The sequence below is a fragment of the Neopelma chrysocephalum genome, unplaced genomic scaffold (assembly GCF_003984885.1).
Source record: "Neopelma chrysocephalum unplaced genomic scaffold, ASM398488v2 Primary Assembly neopelma1_143, whole genome shotgun sequence".
NCBI lineage: Eukaryota > Metazoa > Chordata > Aves > Passeriformes > Pipridae > Neopelma > Neopelma chrysocephalum.
In genome coordinates this window covers 1,924,876-1,943,223 of record NW_020897805.1, presented here as the reverse complement: position 1 = coordinate 1,943,223, position 18,348 = coordinate 1,924,876, and the positions used below count along the sequence as shown (strand labels likewise).

The following is an 18,348-nucleotide window of genomic DNA, read 5'->3' as shown; positions in this document are numbered from 1 at the left end:
CTTGATCCTTGCCGTGCATTCTGACTGCCACCTCGCACAATTCACACTCAGGCAGTCCTGGCAGGAGTTCGGAATGGACCTTAATTCATCTAGAAACCTGGTGGTTTTATTGTGGAGTTAGATTCCAAGGAGTTTGATATCAAAAGAGGACACAGGTATTTTCCTTTAAGAAAGAATAATTTTCACTATGGGTTTGTTTGTTGGAGTTTTTTTTAATTCTACTTTATTTCTCCAGTATAGGTATTTCTGGGCTTTTTGGGCATGGGTGGTTTCTGACAGCTCTCTTGCCTTTTAATATAAAATTTGTTCGGTGTATTTGTTTGTTGCTTTTTTCTTTTTCCTTTCATTTGAACCTAAACCAGCTGATGCAGTCCCCAAAGAGCAAAATGCATCCCGTGCCAGCTGGCATACCCTCTGGCTGTGAAGCCTTGTTAAAGAGATCGGAGCTGACAGATTCTTGAGCAGCAATCTGATACAGGCCTTTTTTTTAATTTGTTTTTTTGAGCTCACCCATGTAACAAATGGGTGCTTGTTTGGGAGCTTCGCTAGAGGCTTGAATGGAATCATTGTTATCAAAACACTGCTGTGATTCAGAAGTGCCCAGCAAAGGGGGTTCCTGTCCCTTGTACTTGTCAGCTGGGCACTGCAGGTGTGGCAGGCTAGCTTAAACCCTGGTTTCATCCTTATTCTGCAGAATAATCCAGTTGTCCTGTGATTTTCGTCTTTAAACTGATAACTGGGAAACTGAAGCTACAGTTCTTTACAAAATAGAGACTCAGTTCAACACTAAAAATGAAGTTGGAGAGATGAGTGAGTGTAACCAGGGAAGAGAAACGTTTTCCAGATTGATGTTTTGGGGATAATGCTTTGTGAAAGTGGTACCTTGCCAGGCTTTTGCATAGATCAACATGTTCTCAATTTTCTTACTGTTACTGTGGTGTTTAGATTACAAATTTTACCCCAGAAATGCTTGGAAATTCATGCAAGTAATACATGAGCTCCTGAGCTTTTAGTTCCTCTTTACATTATTTTCTCCTGAAAAAACAACTTCTTGTCCAGTGCATGTTAAGATAGTGAATCTTTGAATCCAGAATAGTTTGATGTTTCTATTTTATTCAATAGGATTAAAAAGCAAAGGGAACGGAGCTATTTGAGAAGACACTGACTTGGAATTCTTGGTTTTCTCAGTCAAAATTGATTATATAGGAATCTGAGTGAAGTGTCTAGCATGAATTTGTTGCACAGGAGTAGAATGAAGACCACTTCTCATACAGGGAGCATTGTGATATGCATGGAGCTATGTATTACTGTGTCTTACAAAGATTTCACCTCATAAAAAGATACAGCATTTGGCTTAGATTTCTGTTTAACCTCTCTCTGCCGTGCTGAATTCTGCCTCAGCTGGCTTCTGCCTCTCTGTGACTTTGGAGCTATAGTGCCAAGCAAGAAGGTGGTAACATTGGGGATCCTTGCAGCATCAGTGGGATGGGAAAGGCTCATTGTCGAGGAGCAAAGTTTATTTTCCTGGCTGCTTTTGAAATGTGGCACATGGTTTTGGGTGTTATGCTGGTATTGTACTGAGTATTATGCTGGTATGGTACTGGCATTCCAGGTGTATCACTGGGACTGAACTTAACTTGAGCTGGAATTACAAGCCATATCCCGTGCTCAGTCCAGAGAGTCATACATTCAAAATCAGTTGTCACTTTAGTAACAACAAAAAGAAAAAACTATATGAGTTCTGTTTTTCACATCTCTTCTCATGGTAATTTCTCACCTTCTCCCCCTTGTCCTTTATCCAATAAGAAGTTAACAGCGTGTAGAGACAAAACTGAGAGTTAATCAATTGTCTGTGATGAAGAAAACATATCTTATTGTCACTGGATTTCCAAAGCCAGCTCTGTCATTACAGAGGGCCATTTGGGAACGGAGACTTAATCCATATGGAGTCTTGGGAACAGAGATTGTTTCATCAAAAATCTTGATTCATCTGCTGCCTTGCAGTGCGACCTTCAGTGCATTTTGCTGTGTCTCAGTTTCTCCAGTGGAAAATTATTTGGTAATATACTTTACAGTGACAGTTTACAGCTATTCTGAAGACCTCATCAGGGATAAGGTTTCATTGTGCACCACACAAGCCAATCCCTGCTCTGCTGAGCTTATAGCAGAGAAGTTATTTGAGATAATACTTAATGATCATTATAAGGCTTGTGTAAAGAGCACTCTGACTCTTTTCCATCTGCTGTCATAAAGTTAGCAATATTATATCTCTTCATAAAAAATCTGCTTGTGTTTTTTGTCTCTGCTTCAAGCTGCACCAACAGTTTGGAAAACAGCCTGGTGGGAATCTTTAGAGTGGGACTTTTGGCCTCATCTATGAACTGATATTTTCCCTGACTCAGAAGGATTTTTTTCGGTCTAGTAATACACATTTCAAAATAAGCATCTGTCTTTTTTTTCCCTGGTGGAGCAAAATAAGCATCTGTCTCACAAGTAGTTTCTTTTCTGATGGGGCTAGTTGTTAAAGAACCCTGACTTTACTATATAAAAACCTTATGTCTATCTTAAACTCATAGACAAACTAGTCTTCTGATGTTCTTTGTTTTATCAGAGTGATAGTAACAGAAAGGCTCAAAAATTGGATGAATGGAGAAAGGATGGAGACATGTTTTGGTAATATTTTTTGTTATTGTTGTTCTTGTGCCTCCTGGTGTTGTAAGCTGTGTGAGTTGAGCAGGTAGTTAAAAGGTCTGTAAGTGGTGATGCATATGTCTGCGGGGGGGGGTGAATAACAAAGGATTTGAGAGAAAAAAGGTTTTTTAGCTTTTATGGAGAGCTCATCTTGAGCATGACTGACTTTGTGGGCAGCATCTGACTGGCATTGAGGGTGTTCTTGCATTGTGCTGGGAGAGGCAGCAGGTGCTCCCCAAAAATCTGCTTGTATGCCAAGAAAGGCACACTTGGTGTTGCTGTAAGTCTCACTACTGGTAAGGGAGAGAAGACTCCACAGTGATTTTTATTTTATTTGTAAACCAAGGAGCAATTTAGTTACTTTCCCTGGTGTTTATGTTTTAGATGACTTGGTGTTTGTTGGCTTTGTTGAACATTTTTCCTGAAAAAATAACAACATATGGTGAAATAGTCTGCTGCCATAAACACAAAGCAGGAGGTGAGAGAGCTTCTTAACAAGTAGCTTTCATGTGTTTGAGACCAACCCAAATTTGCATTGTGCTGTTGGTGATTTAAAACCGGCTTCATTCTCTTCAGTGGCATATGAGAGAAGGTGATGAAGGTTTCAGAGGTGTTTCATCTCCCACTGCCACTGAATCAATTGGCAACAATTGGGTGTACAGTACGTGGGCAGCCTCTGCCCCCTGCCCTCTGTGATGCCTGAGGGATGATGCCTCTCCACATGTGAGTTCCCAGGTCAAACCGGGCAGCCTCATGGAGAGGGCTGGAAACCATGGAAATGGGGAGTTGTGGGGCAAGAGGTGGTGGGAATGTGAGGCATCCTGCTGGGTTCAGGACAGCTGTATCCTGAGGGCCTAGGGAGTCACTGGCAAGGACTTGGACACATCATCATTAGTATGAGAATGGGACAAGACAGAGAATATGAGGGCTCTCTCCTCCTCTTGTAAATTTTGAAATATGGGCTAGAATAAAAGGACTTCATGTTTTCTGTTCAGTGGCATGAAGAGGGGTGGGGGAAGGCCAGGTACTCATCTCTGTTTGCTGTAGTATGTTAAGATCTTACCCAAGGCAAATATTGAGTCCCTTTGCAGTGTCGGGACCTTTCTTCCAAAGGCCATTATGGTTGCACAAATGGTGTGCATCACTTCCCAGGGAACAGGTCTGCCTGCTCATGAGCGAGAGGCACTGCCCACCTTGCACCTGCTAGTCCTGCCGTTTCATCTCAAACCCATTAAATACCATGAATCCATACTGAGAATTGACTTTTTCTTTTTAAATTTCAGGATGCAAAGAGAACGTGCCATCATGTGAATGTGAAAAAGCTAAATGAGAAAAGGACACCTGGGAAGGCTGAGCTGAAACTGCTTGTGCACAGAATGACAGACTGATTTGCTGCTGGAGACAAGATCAGGAAACCTTGCTCTTCCAAAAGACTTTCCTGAGTGAGAGGAGAGGAACAGGAGGAAGAACACAAAAGAGCAATGGGAATTGAGGGCCATGGTTACCTGAGATAAATGGCAGATCCCTGGGAGTCTAGCTTTGTAGCTGTTTGCTTTAGCTTTTTCTCTCTCTGCAGCTGCTCTTCCTTTTTTGCGAGCTGCTGCTGGGTCCTGCCACGGCGGCACTGGAGATTTCAGGAGCGACGTGGGTGCAGCGCGTGAGGAGGGGTGAGCAGCCCGCCCCACCATGATTCAGCTGTGGAAAGTAGTGCGGCATGTGCGACAGCTGGAGCTCCACAGATTGATCCTGCTGCTTATTGCCTTCAGCCTGATCTCCATGTGCATCCTGGCTTATTACGTCACTAACAGCCCCAAAATCAAGGAGCCACCGCCCCTGCCCTTCAGTGACTGCAGCAACCAGCACCGCATCTTGATCCCACCACAAGCCAGCTGGAGGCTCACGAAATCTGTGGACACCTCACGCACAGATCCTGTGGTGCTAGTCTTTGTGGAAAGCATTTACTCCCAGCTGGGGCAGGAAATAGTGGCCATCCTGGAATCTAGCCGTTTTAAATATAGGACAGAGATCGCCCCTGGCAAAGGGGATATGCCCACCCTGACAGACAAAGATAGAGGACGCTATGCGCTTATTATCTATGAGAACATCCTTAAATATGTGAACCTAGATGCTTGGAACCGAGAGCTGCTGGACAAATACTGTGTAGAGTATGGAGTAGGGATTATAGGCTTTTTCAAAGCAAATGAGAACAGCCTGCTCAGTGCACAGCTCAAGGGTTTCCCCCTTTTCCTACATTCCAACTTGGGGCTGCGGGACTATCACATCAATCCTAGTGCCCCCCTGCTCTACGTCACCCGGGCTAATGAGGTGGAGCAGGGTCCTCTGCCTGGTGATGACTGGACTGTGTTTCAGTCAAACCACAGCACCTACGAGCCGGTGCTGTTGGCCAGCACGAAGTCCTCGGAGTCCATTCCTCACCTGGCCACTCACAAAGCGTTGCATGCCACCGTGGTGCAGGACCTGGGTCTGCACGATGGGATCCAGCGGGTTCTCTTCGGCAATAACCTCAATTTTTGGCTGCACAAACTCATTTTCGTGGATGCCATTGCCTACTTGACTGGCAAACGCCTCTGTCTCACACTTGATCGTTACATCCTTGTTGACATTGATGATATATTTGTGGGAAAAGAGGGCACTCGCATGAAAGTGTCTGACGTAGAGGTAAAATCCCCCAAGTAGCTATCACTAGAGGCCCTAGACAAATTTCTAATGTGTGTGGTATATCAGGAAAGTCAAGATGGCAAAAGTCAAGGTGGTGTTTAATTTGATTGGTGCAGTTGTTCTCATCTTAAACAGAGAATTAACCTGCAAAAATGCTGAGGCACCATATGTGATGCTCTCACAAGAGTTTTGTAGGTTTAAATGGAGCATTTCAGGAGCTGCTCTCTCTGAATTTAAGAGGAAGATACCTGTGGTGGTCTATCCTATCTCCTCTTTAATGTAAGGAACAATCATATGCAGGTTTCTTCTGCCAACCTATTTGTAGCTGTACACTCTACTTTTCAAAAGGAAAAGGCAAGTTGTGTTAAAATAGAACAGAAAAAATATGTTTATTATTATTTATTGTGATATGTATAAACTGTATATATTATATTGCAGAACTGTAGGCCAGTCCATGAGGCCTACATGAGGCCTGATACAGTCTATATTTTAGCCATCCAGCTTTTCAGCACATAACCAAATTGGGAAAGGAAGGGTTTTCTCTCATCCTTCATTACACTTCCCTCATATCCGCCACTCATCCTTGGGCAGGGAATATCAAAAAATTCACCAGGGAAACATGGTCTGACCAAGTCTTCATGAGAACCATCTCTGTGGCTTCACAGTTGGGAAAGAGAGATGCTATCTTTGTGGTTTGCTTTCCTTGGCGGCTTCTGGAGTAATACAGTGACCTATTAGAAAAGGTTATGGGTAAGGCACAGAGACAGATTTTTTGGAGGAGAGAGAACTGAGACAGGGAAAGGAAAAAACAAGTAGGAAGAAGGTAAGAAACTAAGTGCTTCTTCTCATTCTCTGTATCCTTGAAAGTATGTGATAAAGTGTTCTGTTAAGTCTGTGCTGTGTGTGCATATGCTGCTTCATGGAGCCAAGGACTTCCCTTTGTGTCTTCCCCGTCAGTTCTGGTTTGTAGCCATCGAGGCAGGTGCATTGCCTGTTTCTCCAGATGAGCTGAGTTCACAGGTATTGCACTCTGGATTCCCATTCAGGACTTGCCCTTAGATGAGTCCTGGATGGAGTTCCCTGGGTGCCAGCTATGATGATGATAAGCCTGTGACAGCAGCTGCCTTATCATGTTTCCAAAACAACTTCAAGGTGAAGTACCCTTTAAACTTTCTTCCAGGGGCACAAAACATTTGAGGCAAAGGTGTAAGACAAAATACTGTTGTACATGCTTGGCCTCTTACCTGAGCCTCATCTGTTCCATGTTCCCAAGAGCACTCTTCCGCCTCACTAGGAGTCTTACCACCTTTTCTACATGTTTTATGCATCCATGTAAGATATGTCTTAGTTAATCTTCATGTTTTTAGGACTTCGAGATTTTATGTTTTGCTTCTGATCCCAAGTTTAGCTTGGGGCAGAGTAAAACCCTGCACTCTGTTTGTAGCTAGCTTTATCTTTTCAAATCACTTGAAGCTACATGCCTGAAGGAGCTCTAATTGCATGCCATTATTTTACTTGCTTTATTCTTTAATAATTCTTTAGAGCCACTTTGGCCATAATGCTCTAAGCAAAGAGGTATAGAAAAAGTGTTTCTCAGCACACAGATGTAGAAAAATGGAATAATTGTATGTACTACTTATTTAAGGAAAATGCGAACATTTACTTCATTTCACTGCAGTGTCCTTGTGTTTTGAGGTGCTGAAATGCTCTGAAAGATTTTTTATTTGAAGGATCACAATCTTATCTTGGTCCTAAGCAGGCCCTACACCCTCTGGTTCAAACTGGCAGAGATTCTCACCTCCATAGTGTTTGTGCAGGTTACAGACCCATGTGAGAAAGCAGCATATAGGTGGCCAAAGCTCTTGGGAACAAAGGCTGCTCTAGTGATGTTAAAAACCCAGACAAGATTATTCCAAAAGATGCTTTGTTTGGGTTTTAACAGGGTGAAATGGAGGAATAATCTGTGATCAGTAAGCAGAGAATCTCAGGCAAAGCAGATAAACCCCAGATTTATCCATTTAAAAGAAGCTCTCTGATTGCAGAGCCACGCAAGGTTAATGAATTTTTATTTTTTAAAAGCGAGAAATAACTACATGGATTTGTTGATAGCTTCTCACCATGGGGAGAGAAGGGGATATAATAGTAACAGAACAGCTGGCATTTTCTTTGGCCTTTTATATGAAAGCTCTGTTTCAGGGCTGTTATCTCAACACACAGCTCCTTATCTCAAAGCTTAGATTACAGTGGTCAGGGTAGCGGTTTGAAGATTGGATGCTGTGTGAAGGTATAAAATTGACTCTGCTGTCCCAGTGAGCCCACTTGCCATATGCAGGTCCACGTTCAGAGAGCTTCCCAGACAAAATTACTATTAAAAGAAAGCACTGAATGTAATTTGATCAAATGCATGTCCATGGTACATGTCTTATATGAGAGAAATGTTTTTATTTGTGATGCTTAAAGGAGAGCTGACTGGCTTTCTTCTTTAATAAGAAAAAAAAAGAACCGTGCTTGCTTTTAGTTTAAAGATGATAACCCTTGAGTTCCTGCTTTCTGCTGAAGGGTTGCAGCAGGAGCTTGCAGTCCTCGATTAAAGTGGAACAGTTGGAAGTTGCACAAAGAAAATTATTTTCCCTTGTGAAGTTTCCCAGAGATTTGAGTTGCACATAATTAACAAAACAAAATCTCGGAGAATCCCTTCTCTTCTAAATTATTCCACAGTCAGTCTCTTCTAAAATCATAATCCTAGGAATTTACCAGACCTCCATGGCACTGGTCAACAAAGACAAGCCGTTTTTAATGCAAAAGGATCTGGCTTTTGTGATCCTTCCTGGTTGTCTTTAGGTATGAGGAAAGAAGATTAAGTAGATGAGTTTTTGCCTCTTTTGCTGGTAATCTCTCCAAGGGCATAAATAGTGTGAGCAATCACTGCTAGTGAGTCTGAGAGCAAGCTAAGTGAAAATCAAGGACAGTCATTTCATTTTGGGTTATGAATGGTGAGGGTGGAAAAAAGAGAACCTAGTGAGGGTGGCTGTCAGCCAGCTCTTGCCTTTCTAAATTGAAGAGGATGATCTTACCTGCAATTAAAGTACTCAGCAATTTCTAACTCCCTGATTCCAAGATTGGAGGAGAGGTGGAAATACCAGTATCATGAGAGCTTTCTCTTTTGCCAGTGCTGTTTTGAGCTCTGCCAGTGCTACTGCTGGGCGATGAGAAAACTGCAGGAAACCCTCTTAAGAATGTGCTGCCCAGGGTCCACAGGGGCAGTACTTACAATGCAGGTGTTTCTGCCACATGTTCCTAGTATGCTTTGCATGAGCACTGAGAAGAGGCTACCAAAGCACTCAGCTTTCTTCCTCCATTTTTTAATCATCTGTTTATCTTCATTTGTCCGTGCACTGTTTTCTTGTAGTCATGGTATCCTCTCTTCCCAGCATCTGGCTCTTGGCCTTATTTCCCCCTTTTCTTTTACCTCTTGTTAGAGGCACCTGAGATAGATGATATCTAGTGTTTGTATGGAACAGCTAAAATCTCTGCAAACACTTCTAGAAGTTAAAAATTTTTTAGCTCAAAAAGCAGAGTTGGGTGGAGATTTAGCCCTGTGTGACTGCAATGCCAAGGTCACTGTGCCATCTTAGAAAAGGATGAGGTCCTAAAGAAAGAACCAGTACAGTCAGAGTGCTGTGACTTCCCCTGATTTTTTCCTCACTCCTAAAATGTTAACCCCATTGAGAGAGTCTTTATCTTCTCTGGATGACATCAAAAGCTTGTAGTGACTGTTGAGTAAATCTTTGCAGATCTGTCAGTGACATAACGTAGATTCTTAATGTATTGCAACAAAAAGCACAATTTTAAACTTTCTTCCCCTAACATTTGCTTAGAAGTAAATAGTTATCATCATTTGAGATTATTAAAAAAGTCTTTTAAAGTGATGGGCATTGAACATCAGACTGAAGCTTTTTTTGCATTGTGTCCAGAAATGTGCATTGGAATGTAGTTTTCTGTCACTGGGGCCTGCAGTATGGCTGCCCCAGTGAAGAACTAAAGGCCTCCAAAAATACAGGTCGTGTGTTGCAGTGGATGTTCTCTGATAGACTGTGACAAGCGTGAAGCAGGTCTGGCCTTGATGTGGCTTAAGAGTTCTGGTGGGCAGTGCTCAGCATCTCTTTGGAGACCCCATCTGTTCCTTGCTGGGGTGAGCCATGCAGAGCTTCTAGCACGGAGCTTAGCTGGGGTAGGAGCCTTTCTGGCTACCTAGTGGGCTGGCTTGCCTCTTGGAAAGATTTTTGAAATAAAAGATAATAATAAAATGTGAAAACAGATATAAAAAAATACTGTAAAAATGTAAAACAGAGATACTTGGATGGATTGGAGAGGCAATCTCATAGCACATTATGGATATAAATGAAATGCCACTTGAATCACCTGTAAGATATTATTAGTACTATCATATTCATCCTACTTTACGGAAGAGAAACAGAGTGCAGAGAAAAGTGCCACCTTCCAGCCCCTTCCCACACCTGTTTTGTTGCACCTCACTACAGCTCACAGATCTCTTTAACCCGTGTTCTAGGAAACGTGGAGTGCATAATTTGTTGAAACAAATACTTTTCCTGGCATCTTAGTCTCTTTTATCCTTTTCAGGGGAAAGACATTTCTTCAGACCTACGCCATGCTACCTTACGGGTGTGGCTGTGACAAGGATGCAGCATCAGCAGAGGGATGGCACACAATTAGCAATAAACCTGCCAGGAAAGCAGGACTCCATAGGGCTCCATAGTCTCTGAATTTCTGGGGCCCCCAGAGTACCTCCCTGGTCCCTCCCTGGACACAAAGGATTGCAGCCTGCTGGAGCAGGGCTTTTTGGGATTTATTATCAGACAGATGTGTCGTCATGGTAACCCCAGCCAGGCTGTAAATCTCTTTCCGTGCAGAGGAATGCTAAGCCTCTTAACCACTGTCTTTCCTTCCTCCACTTTTCTACCCAAGCTTAGGGAACTGGATGTGCCTTTCTGGGCAGGAGAGAGAAGTAGTGAGGCTTGGGACAGCTCTGGAAAAAGAAAAGAAAGTGGCACTTTCCCATCTAAGTTACTGGGTGACATGTTCAAGGTGCTGGTCCCAAATTTGAAGCAATATTGTGCTCAAGCTGGGCAGACAGATGCCTCTCTGTAGAGAGATGCACAGCTCTTAGTCTGTGCTCCCCATTGTGTAGGGTCAGTCCCTGTGTCTCTCTATGTAACGGAATCTTGACCTCCTATTACCAATGCTGGATCTTGTGCAAAGGAGGCTTCAGCCATCAGGGCTGCTGGCACGTCACCTATCAAAAGCGCTGCCTGTGTTTAGGATAGGTTCTGGAGATGTCACGTGCCTTACATTTCTCAAAATACTGTTCTTGCTTGGGGATTGAGGTAAGGATGTGGTAAGCATGTGGCCATGGAGGAACTGGAACCTTTGAAATTTATCCCAGGCTGCATTTGGTGTCACTGTTGTGTGGTTGTGGGAATGAGGAACGAGCAATTAAGTGTGTCTGTAGGGAAAAGTCTGAAAGCTTGGTTCCCTCAGAGAGAGCATTGAGACTTTTCTGCAGACAAAATCTGCCTGATCTTCCCACGTTGTCATGGTCATGGACTGCTTGCCTTGGGAATAAAACCACTCAGCTTCTTTGCTCCAAGATACATTTGCAATGAGTGGGTGATTGAAGTAAACTACAGAAGTAATTTTTAAATTAATATAATGGCTAGTGTTTGGTCAGCACTGTTTTGATACATTGGTGTATGTATCAAATCACAGCAGTGATTTTTGAGGTCATCTGTAAGTGGTAGATGTCAAGGTTCCTCCACGGAGTGAGAGTCTGCTTTTGTGAGTGCCCTTTCCCCACTGAGGGAGTGGTGCACCTAAACAATGCCTATGGAGCGTGAGCCATGTGAAGGCACCTTGCAATGCCATTTTGTGCTCCATGGGTCTGGGGAAGGGCAGCTGATGCAGGCAGCTCTCCCTGTACAGTTTGCTAGCTTTCCCCGGAGTTACATGCCAAGTTGCCTGTGTGTATTTGCATCCAGCCCAAGTCTGCTGTTGAGGGATCTTCACCTTCACCTTGGTGCAGTCACTGATCCATTGCTTTCTTAGAAAAGCTATTAAAATCTAGATAGCCTGGACAAGGATTGTGTCTGTCACTTGCCAGCAGCTCTCCTCCCATTCCCTGTTTGATTGAGAACTTCTCCCATAGGGACTTGCACCACTGGCACTTTCCCCAAAGCACCCAGGTAGCAGCACAGTGTGCATCTCAGAGCTTCTCTCTTTTTATTGTTTTCTGACAGAGAAATTTGACTGGAATTAGTTAGTCTTACTTGTCTGTGACACACTGAGCCCCTGGGGTTTTTTTGATTTTTGTTTTGTTGGGGGATTTTTTGTGTCAAGGCTGGCTGCTGTCTTACTCTGTATGCTGCTGGACCTTGAAAGTTTGTGGCACAAGACACTTTCCCTTTGGCTGTAGCAATTACTTTGGACGTTTAAAGCAGATACAAGTGAGCACAAGAGACCCTTTGGGGGATGTGATGACTGTGAATGTTGGCTCTCCCAAGTTTTCTTCACAAAATCCAGGAAACTTTACCTGGTACAAAATTGTTTTGTCACTTTCAAGGGAACACAAAGCCAGGGCTACCTCCCTGTTGTGGTAGGACTCGCTGCGTGGGTAGTTCTGAGAATCCACTTTTCCTCTCCAAACAAAAGCCCCTTCCCTTTGGATCACTTAGTTGCTGTTCATTATACTGTTGACTTCTTTTCCTTCATCTGTGCACCATGTGCTGCCTCACCATCTTTTTCATTAACACATAGACTGAGAAAGGGCAGAGGTTCAACAGCAAAGTCCCAGCCAACATGGGAGAGGAAGGGAGCATTGAGGTTGAATCTGGAAAGCATAAAGGATCTGTTGCTTGCAAGTGAGATTTGCTGTCCCTTTTCCTTAGCACAAATACTCTGGGTCCATCACATTGGAGAGCATCATCTGACTATGGTTTTAAAGGGGCATAATTTAGTATAGCAGAATTACTTCAAGTAAAGATTCTCTATATGGAGCACTTGTCTGCTCTGCTTCACTCCTAGGGCAACAACGCCCTGTGATACCTCTTCAGACTGAACTGGGCACCAGAAGAGCACAGAGAAATGTTACAGAGCAAAAAACCATGCATATGAACATCTTTTTCCTTTTGTTCAAACAGGCTTTACTGAGCACCCAGAATAAGCTGAGAACATTGGTCCCAAATTTCACCTTCAATCTGGGCTTCTCAGGGAAATTCTACCACACAGGTAAACCCCTGACACCTGTTTGTCCTGGCCCCTGTTAGTCCCAGCACCTGTGTACAGCCCCCACATTTGTGTGTGTGTGTGTGTGTAATGCATCAGAGAGAGCATGATTTTCCCTTGGAACGAGTTTGCATTTCAGGGGATTAGCCACTGCTTTTAAACACTGAGCCCCTCTTCTGCCTTTTGTTTTTGCACTTTCTTTTCTGCTCTCTGTAGGTACAGATGAGGAAGATGAAGGGGATGACATGCTGCTCAAACACAGGAAGGAGTTCTGGTGGTTCCCTCACATGTGGAGTCACATGCAGCCTCATCTTTTCCACAATGTCACTGTGCTGGCTGAGCAGATGAAGCTCAACAAACAGTTTGCTGTGGTAAGGGGCATTGCAGTTTATTTACAGTACTAATCCTTAAACATTCTTCTCCTGGAATAGCTGTTTGGACCCCACTGAACTCAAATACTAGTCTAGTAATTCAGCTACATTTAAGAAAGCCAGTTCTGAAAGTTCAGATTGATGTGTGGCTCCTGTTGCTTCCCTGAAGACAGCCCCATCCTCATGCCTGCCTGTGCAATGGGAAATGTTTCCTGGCACCTGCATGGCCCCAGGCAGCTCCGCAGCATTCCAGGGTGCAAATCCCAAGGCCTTGTTTGCTGAGGTGTGAACTTGTAGCATTACCATCCAAATCCAATTAATTTACAAACTCTGGCAGTAAGAAGGCATTTTCTTTTCCTTATTCAGTGTGGTTTTGTAAGGAAGTCACCTGGTTGGTAGTATAAAATGCTATGTGCTAACAGCCCTACTTCTGGCCTTCCCAGACAATGCTGAAGGAAGTTACTTATCTAGGAAGTACAGGGGAAATTCCCTGGGTTTTGGCAGAGGAGGGGGAAGCCTTGAACATCCTGCATTGCTGGAACAATGTCTGTTGGATTCTTACAGCCCAGAGTTGAATATAGTGTACGTTTCTCTGAAAAGAAATGTCCTCTTCACCTCTAGTTTGGTTTTTTTGATGGTAATCCCCTTGGGAATAGCAGGCTGCTGTCTTGTGTTCCCATGACACATACAGATTAGAAATGATCTGGAATTCTGAGCACAGTCACAGCATTATAGAAACAATTTAGGCTCCTCCTTTTCCTGGTTAAGTAACAGTGCAGTCTTTTGCAAAGAGAGACAAAGCACAGAACACAATTACACGTATTTAACATAAAGCAGGCCAGCAGTGAGAGAAGGTTAGTGCTTCATTTAGGGGCCCTGGTTTTATTGTGCACCACCAGGGTAGAGCTGTCATCATTAATATTGTTACCAGAACCACATAGTGGAATTAAAAACCAAGAAATTCAGATATTTCCTGTCATTTGAGTATAGCTTCAGGCCCCATATCTTCACCCTCAATAGTCTCTTGCTCCATGTCTGCTTTTCTTTGGATTGCTAGAGACAGTACAGATCCCAGCCATCATCTTTCTTTTCTCTATATCGGTTAAGGAAATTTTGTTTTCCTTCTCTGGTGACTCACATCTAGGCATTGAGATATGTAACTTAACAGCATTGATTAGTATGTAGTAACCATGGAGCCTGACCTGAGCATTCTGAATTAATCTGATTTTTCACACCTGCAAGCTGCAAGACCATTCCTATTGCAGCTGTTACCAGTGTGGAATGTCCTTGTTGGTACAGAACTGCCCTTATATTTCTACAGATCCATAAAACAAGAAGTACAAGCAGTATTTCAGGTTTCCCAATCCAGAGAGTTTTCATGTTATTCTGTCACCTTGCTCCAACACGGATGCTTTTTAAGACTATTAGTTAAATACCAAATTATCAAGCTGCATATTCTGCTTCCAGGAGCATGGGATTCCCACAGACTTGGGCTATGCAGTAGCCCCCCATCATTCTGGGGTTTATCCTGTCCACACACAACTCTATGAAGCATGGAAATCCGTTTGGAACATCCAAGTAACGAGCACAGAGGAATACCCACACCTACGGCCTGCCCGGTACCGGCGTGGATTCATCCATAATGGAATCATGGTGAGCACAGCTGGGCAAGCAGAGCCCACTTTCCTGCCCAGGGAATGGTCTTCTAATGACCTGCGTCAGAGACGTTAATCTTAATATCACCAGTGTTTCCAAAACCATTAAGTGAAGCAAAGAAAAAAAAACTTGGCTAAAGCCAGTTCTGTGTTTCTTGGAACAATTCAGAGGTCAGTACTGAATGGAGAGCAAACCCAAGCCCAGCAAGACTAGGCTGAGTTCTCACTGGCTTTTTCACACTGTGATGAGTTAAATGGTTGGGAGGAATAGCAAGAATCCTCTGAACCTATGCCATTTATGGCATAGTCACTTACTCTTTAAATTGATCCACGAAGTGCTGCTTTGATTCATTCACATGTAGATTCTGCTGCATCTGCCTCTTGTCTAACTTTGCTTTTCCTGATATTGCCAGGTTCTGCCTCGACAGACTTGTGGTCTTTTTACTCACACTATCTTCTATAATGAATATCCTGGTGGCTCAAAGGAGTTGGACAAGAGCATTCGTGGTGGTGAACTCTTCCTGACGGTGCTTCTGAACCCAGTAAGTTCATCTGAAAGGGGAGTTGGTGTATGTCTGTCTCAGCCGATGTGCCTGATATGGGAAAGGACTAGATCTCACTGGAGATTCAGTATAACCACCCTCACAGAGACCAGGATGTGAAAAAGGGGGCCAAGGCAGCACTTGCTTTGCTTTACATGCTGCCAAGGGAGCATCAGTATCCAGAGTGTTGACAAATGCAACACTCTGCAGATAGAAACTACCCAGAGTGACACACTGAGCATGGCCCAAGGTTCAGTGGGTATTACCTGGGCTGCTGTATCTTCATGAATCAGAAGTGAGATGCTCCTTCTGTTCCATGCACATCTGCTACCAGTTGGCTTCTCCCCTGGCTTACTGATGAGTTTTGTTCACAATAATTGCTTTTGCTGGGCTTTCATTATGAGGTGTTCTCCCTTTTCTTTCAATATGTAGACACTTGAAACGATTTCTGTTTTCTTTTGTTGTGTTGTAGCTGTCACATTAAGGCTTTTTTGTGAGATATTGGTCCAACACAGGGATTTCTTTTTCTCTTTCAATACTTGACAGTTCCATCAAGCCCCTAAGCTAATGTGGTACCTTCAGCACCCTGCAGTGCCTTCCCAGGTCTTAGCCATGGATGGCAAATCACGAGTTTCTCACTTCGTGTTGAGGCTGGGAATGTGTATTAGGTGGCAAAAGACAAAAAGCAAGCAAACAAAAAAAAAACCCCAAACCAGTTATTTTTAGAAAATTCTGAATGGATTGAATCCAGAAATAAAGTTTGTAGCCCACTCCAACCACAGTAAGATTTTAGAATGTCTACCTCTGTAGCCACTCTGGAATATAATGATGCTTAATCTCTTCTCATGACTTCCACATTTCTACCACCTTACTTCTCCTTTAAACAATTTTTCCACCAGTGCCTGAGTATGGACAAGAAGCCATGCTGGCAAATCTGAGAGAAAGTAAAGTTGGTTCTGGCTAATTTCGTGGGCAGGAATCCTGGAGTACTGTGCCAGTCCTTCAGTATTTGTGTAGGATTTGTTCATGTAACATCAGTGGCTCTGTTCACGAGGATGTTTTCTTTCATTCCGTCTTTCTTTTGCACCTTGATTGCAGGGTTGAATACACAGCTGTAGCCACTTTTGGTTGGGGCAGTAGAGGGTCACTGAATCAGAAAATCAACCTTTTTCCCTCAGTGAGCTTAATTTTTCCCTTGCCTCTTGCTTCTCCTAGTGTTTAGTGCCACTCTACTCCTAGAAGTAGAACTGTGAGAGCGAAAAGACCCTCACAGTGTGCTCAGAGTGCACCTGACAAACAGACTGTAGTTCACAAACAGGCCTCGTGTTTCTCAAGGTTAGCCTATGACCAGCTCTGGCAGAAGAAGGTGTATGGTCTGCAGAAGCTATGGGTCCATGAGAGCCCTTGCTAAAAAGCTCTACAGCTTTTTATACTTTTATACAGAGTTTATACTTCCAGGTATAGAAGCCAGCCTTCCATCTCTGAGGTCTGGAAGTCAGCCCTCCATCTCTGTCGTCTGAGACAGACTTATTTTTACACACAACACCCAAACCTGCCTGCTTGAGAAAAGTCTATAGTAAGGAGAAGGTCATTGTTTCCATTACATATGGAGTGATCAGTTGAATGGAAAGAAACTGCTTTTTACTCACAACAATTTCTTTTCTGGGCTTATGTTCCCATATGCTGGGTGAATTGCACCTTGTCCCACTTTGTAATTGTCAGATCTTTAAGCATGCCTGCAGAAATAGCCTCTGTGAAAGTCAAGGGCTCCAGGTTTCTCTTGGAAAACCAGTTGCCAAACTGTAATCCAGAGATCTTTACCGATCTAGGAGGCTATGCCAAAGAATTTATAGAAACATAGTATCTGGAACTCGCCATTAAAATTGCTGATAAGCATGTGATGGTCTAACCAGCTGGCAGTAATCTGTGATCAAGGAAAAGTATGGGAAAATTGTGCTCTGTTACAGGATGAGCTTATTTGCCAGACTTATTGTTGGGTCTTCATAGTGACTTTTTTAAACTTTCAGGCACCTTCAGATGCTTCCCATGTTTACACTTTGCTTCCTTTTGGCAGTGTAGCATTTCTGTCAGAGCAGAGCACTGTGCTCTAAGCTCCTCTCCATTGCTCATGTTTGCACAGTGACTCAGACCTTGCATTCCTCCCCTCCTGATAGAGCCATCTCAGGGACCTGAAAGAAAGCTGGCCAGCCCCACAGCCCCAGCAGTGATCCGTAGCAAGCAGACTTGGACCAGGCTCTTTCAGTCCTTTTTGGTGCTTCCAGCTCCTGTTGAGTGGATATAGACAGGCAGGAATCTCCAAGCTTGTATGTGTATGATTAACTCCACAGTGCAAACAGAAGATGTTTGATCTTCTGAGTGGTGAACAAGGTCTGATGTCAGAAGGAGAATAGCTGTTGATCCTGAGCAGACAGGCTGATCTCTTCTCACAAACACTTCTGCTTACACTGCGCAGGCCGCTTACTGCTGTGCCCGCAGCTGCTTGTTACATATTGGAAGGTCCTCATACCCTCCTGTTTCTGTATTCTGTCTTGGCTCTCTGTGACCTCTGCTCTCATTATTCCTCAGTGTGAAGGAAGGGAAATCATGGCACACTGACAGTGGAAGGGAGAGGGAGAGGAGGGAGGTATTGTTTCCAAGCCAGTCCCCGGGGTCTGTGGGTGTGGATGGGAGGGAGGGAGAGATGGCACTTGAGTGTAGCTTATGTCAGAAGTAGTGCTCAGAGCTGTTTTGGCAGCAGTAGCTGTGACGGGGCAGAGCAAGCTGCCAGGCCTTGTTAAACAGTGCAAGTGCGTTACAGGATGTGACTGCACGCTCAGAAATACAGGGAAATGGCTCATCAATTGGGTTTGTCTTTCCTTCTTCTAAATCCAGTTGCTTGGGACTGCTTGCAGGTGGCAACATCACCTGTGTGAGCCATTTTACCAAATGCAGTCAGTCTTGAGATGTAGTTGCCAACCTGGATCACATGCAGGCTTTTTTTCATTCTGGAAATCTTGAAGAGGTCCCAGATGGTGACCTGTGTCCTCTCTGCTGCAGTACTTGATTTGTGCCAGTGAGCCAGACTCTTCATGCAGCAAATTTTTCATCTAC

The 18,348-nt window shown here is 43.7% G+C and overlaps 1 protein-coding gene across 1 annotated transcript in view; it reads left to right on the top strand.

Annotated features, from left to right (window-relative positions):
• Positions 1 to 18,348, top strand: part of NDST2 (N-deacetylase and N-sulfotransferase 2) — a 49,240-nt gene that overhangs the window by 19,797 nt on the left and 11,095 nt on the right. Inside the window, exons 2-6 of the mRNA XM_027699978.1 lie at positions 3,975 to 5,370; positions 12,585 to 12,672; positions 12,886 to 13,040; positions 14,508 to 14,693; positions 15,109 to 15,237. Of these exons, the coding sequence (XP_027555779.1) occupies positions 4,378 to 5,370; positions 12,585 to 12,672; positions 12,886 to 13,040; positions 14,508 to 14,693; positions 15,109 to 15,237 (1,551 nt within the window). The 5' untranslated portion in view covers positions 3,975 to 4,377. The remainder of the gene's footprint in view (positions 1 to 3,974; positions 5,371 to 12,584; positions 12,673 to 12,885; positions 13,041 to 14,507; positions 14,694 to 15,108; positions 15,238 to 18,348) is intronic.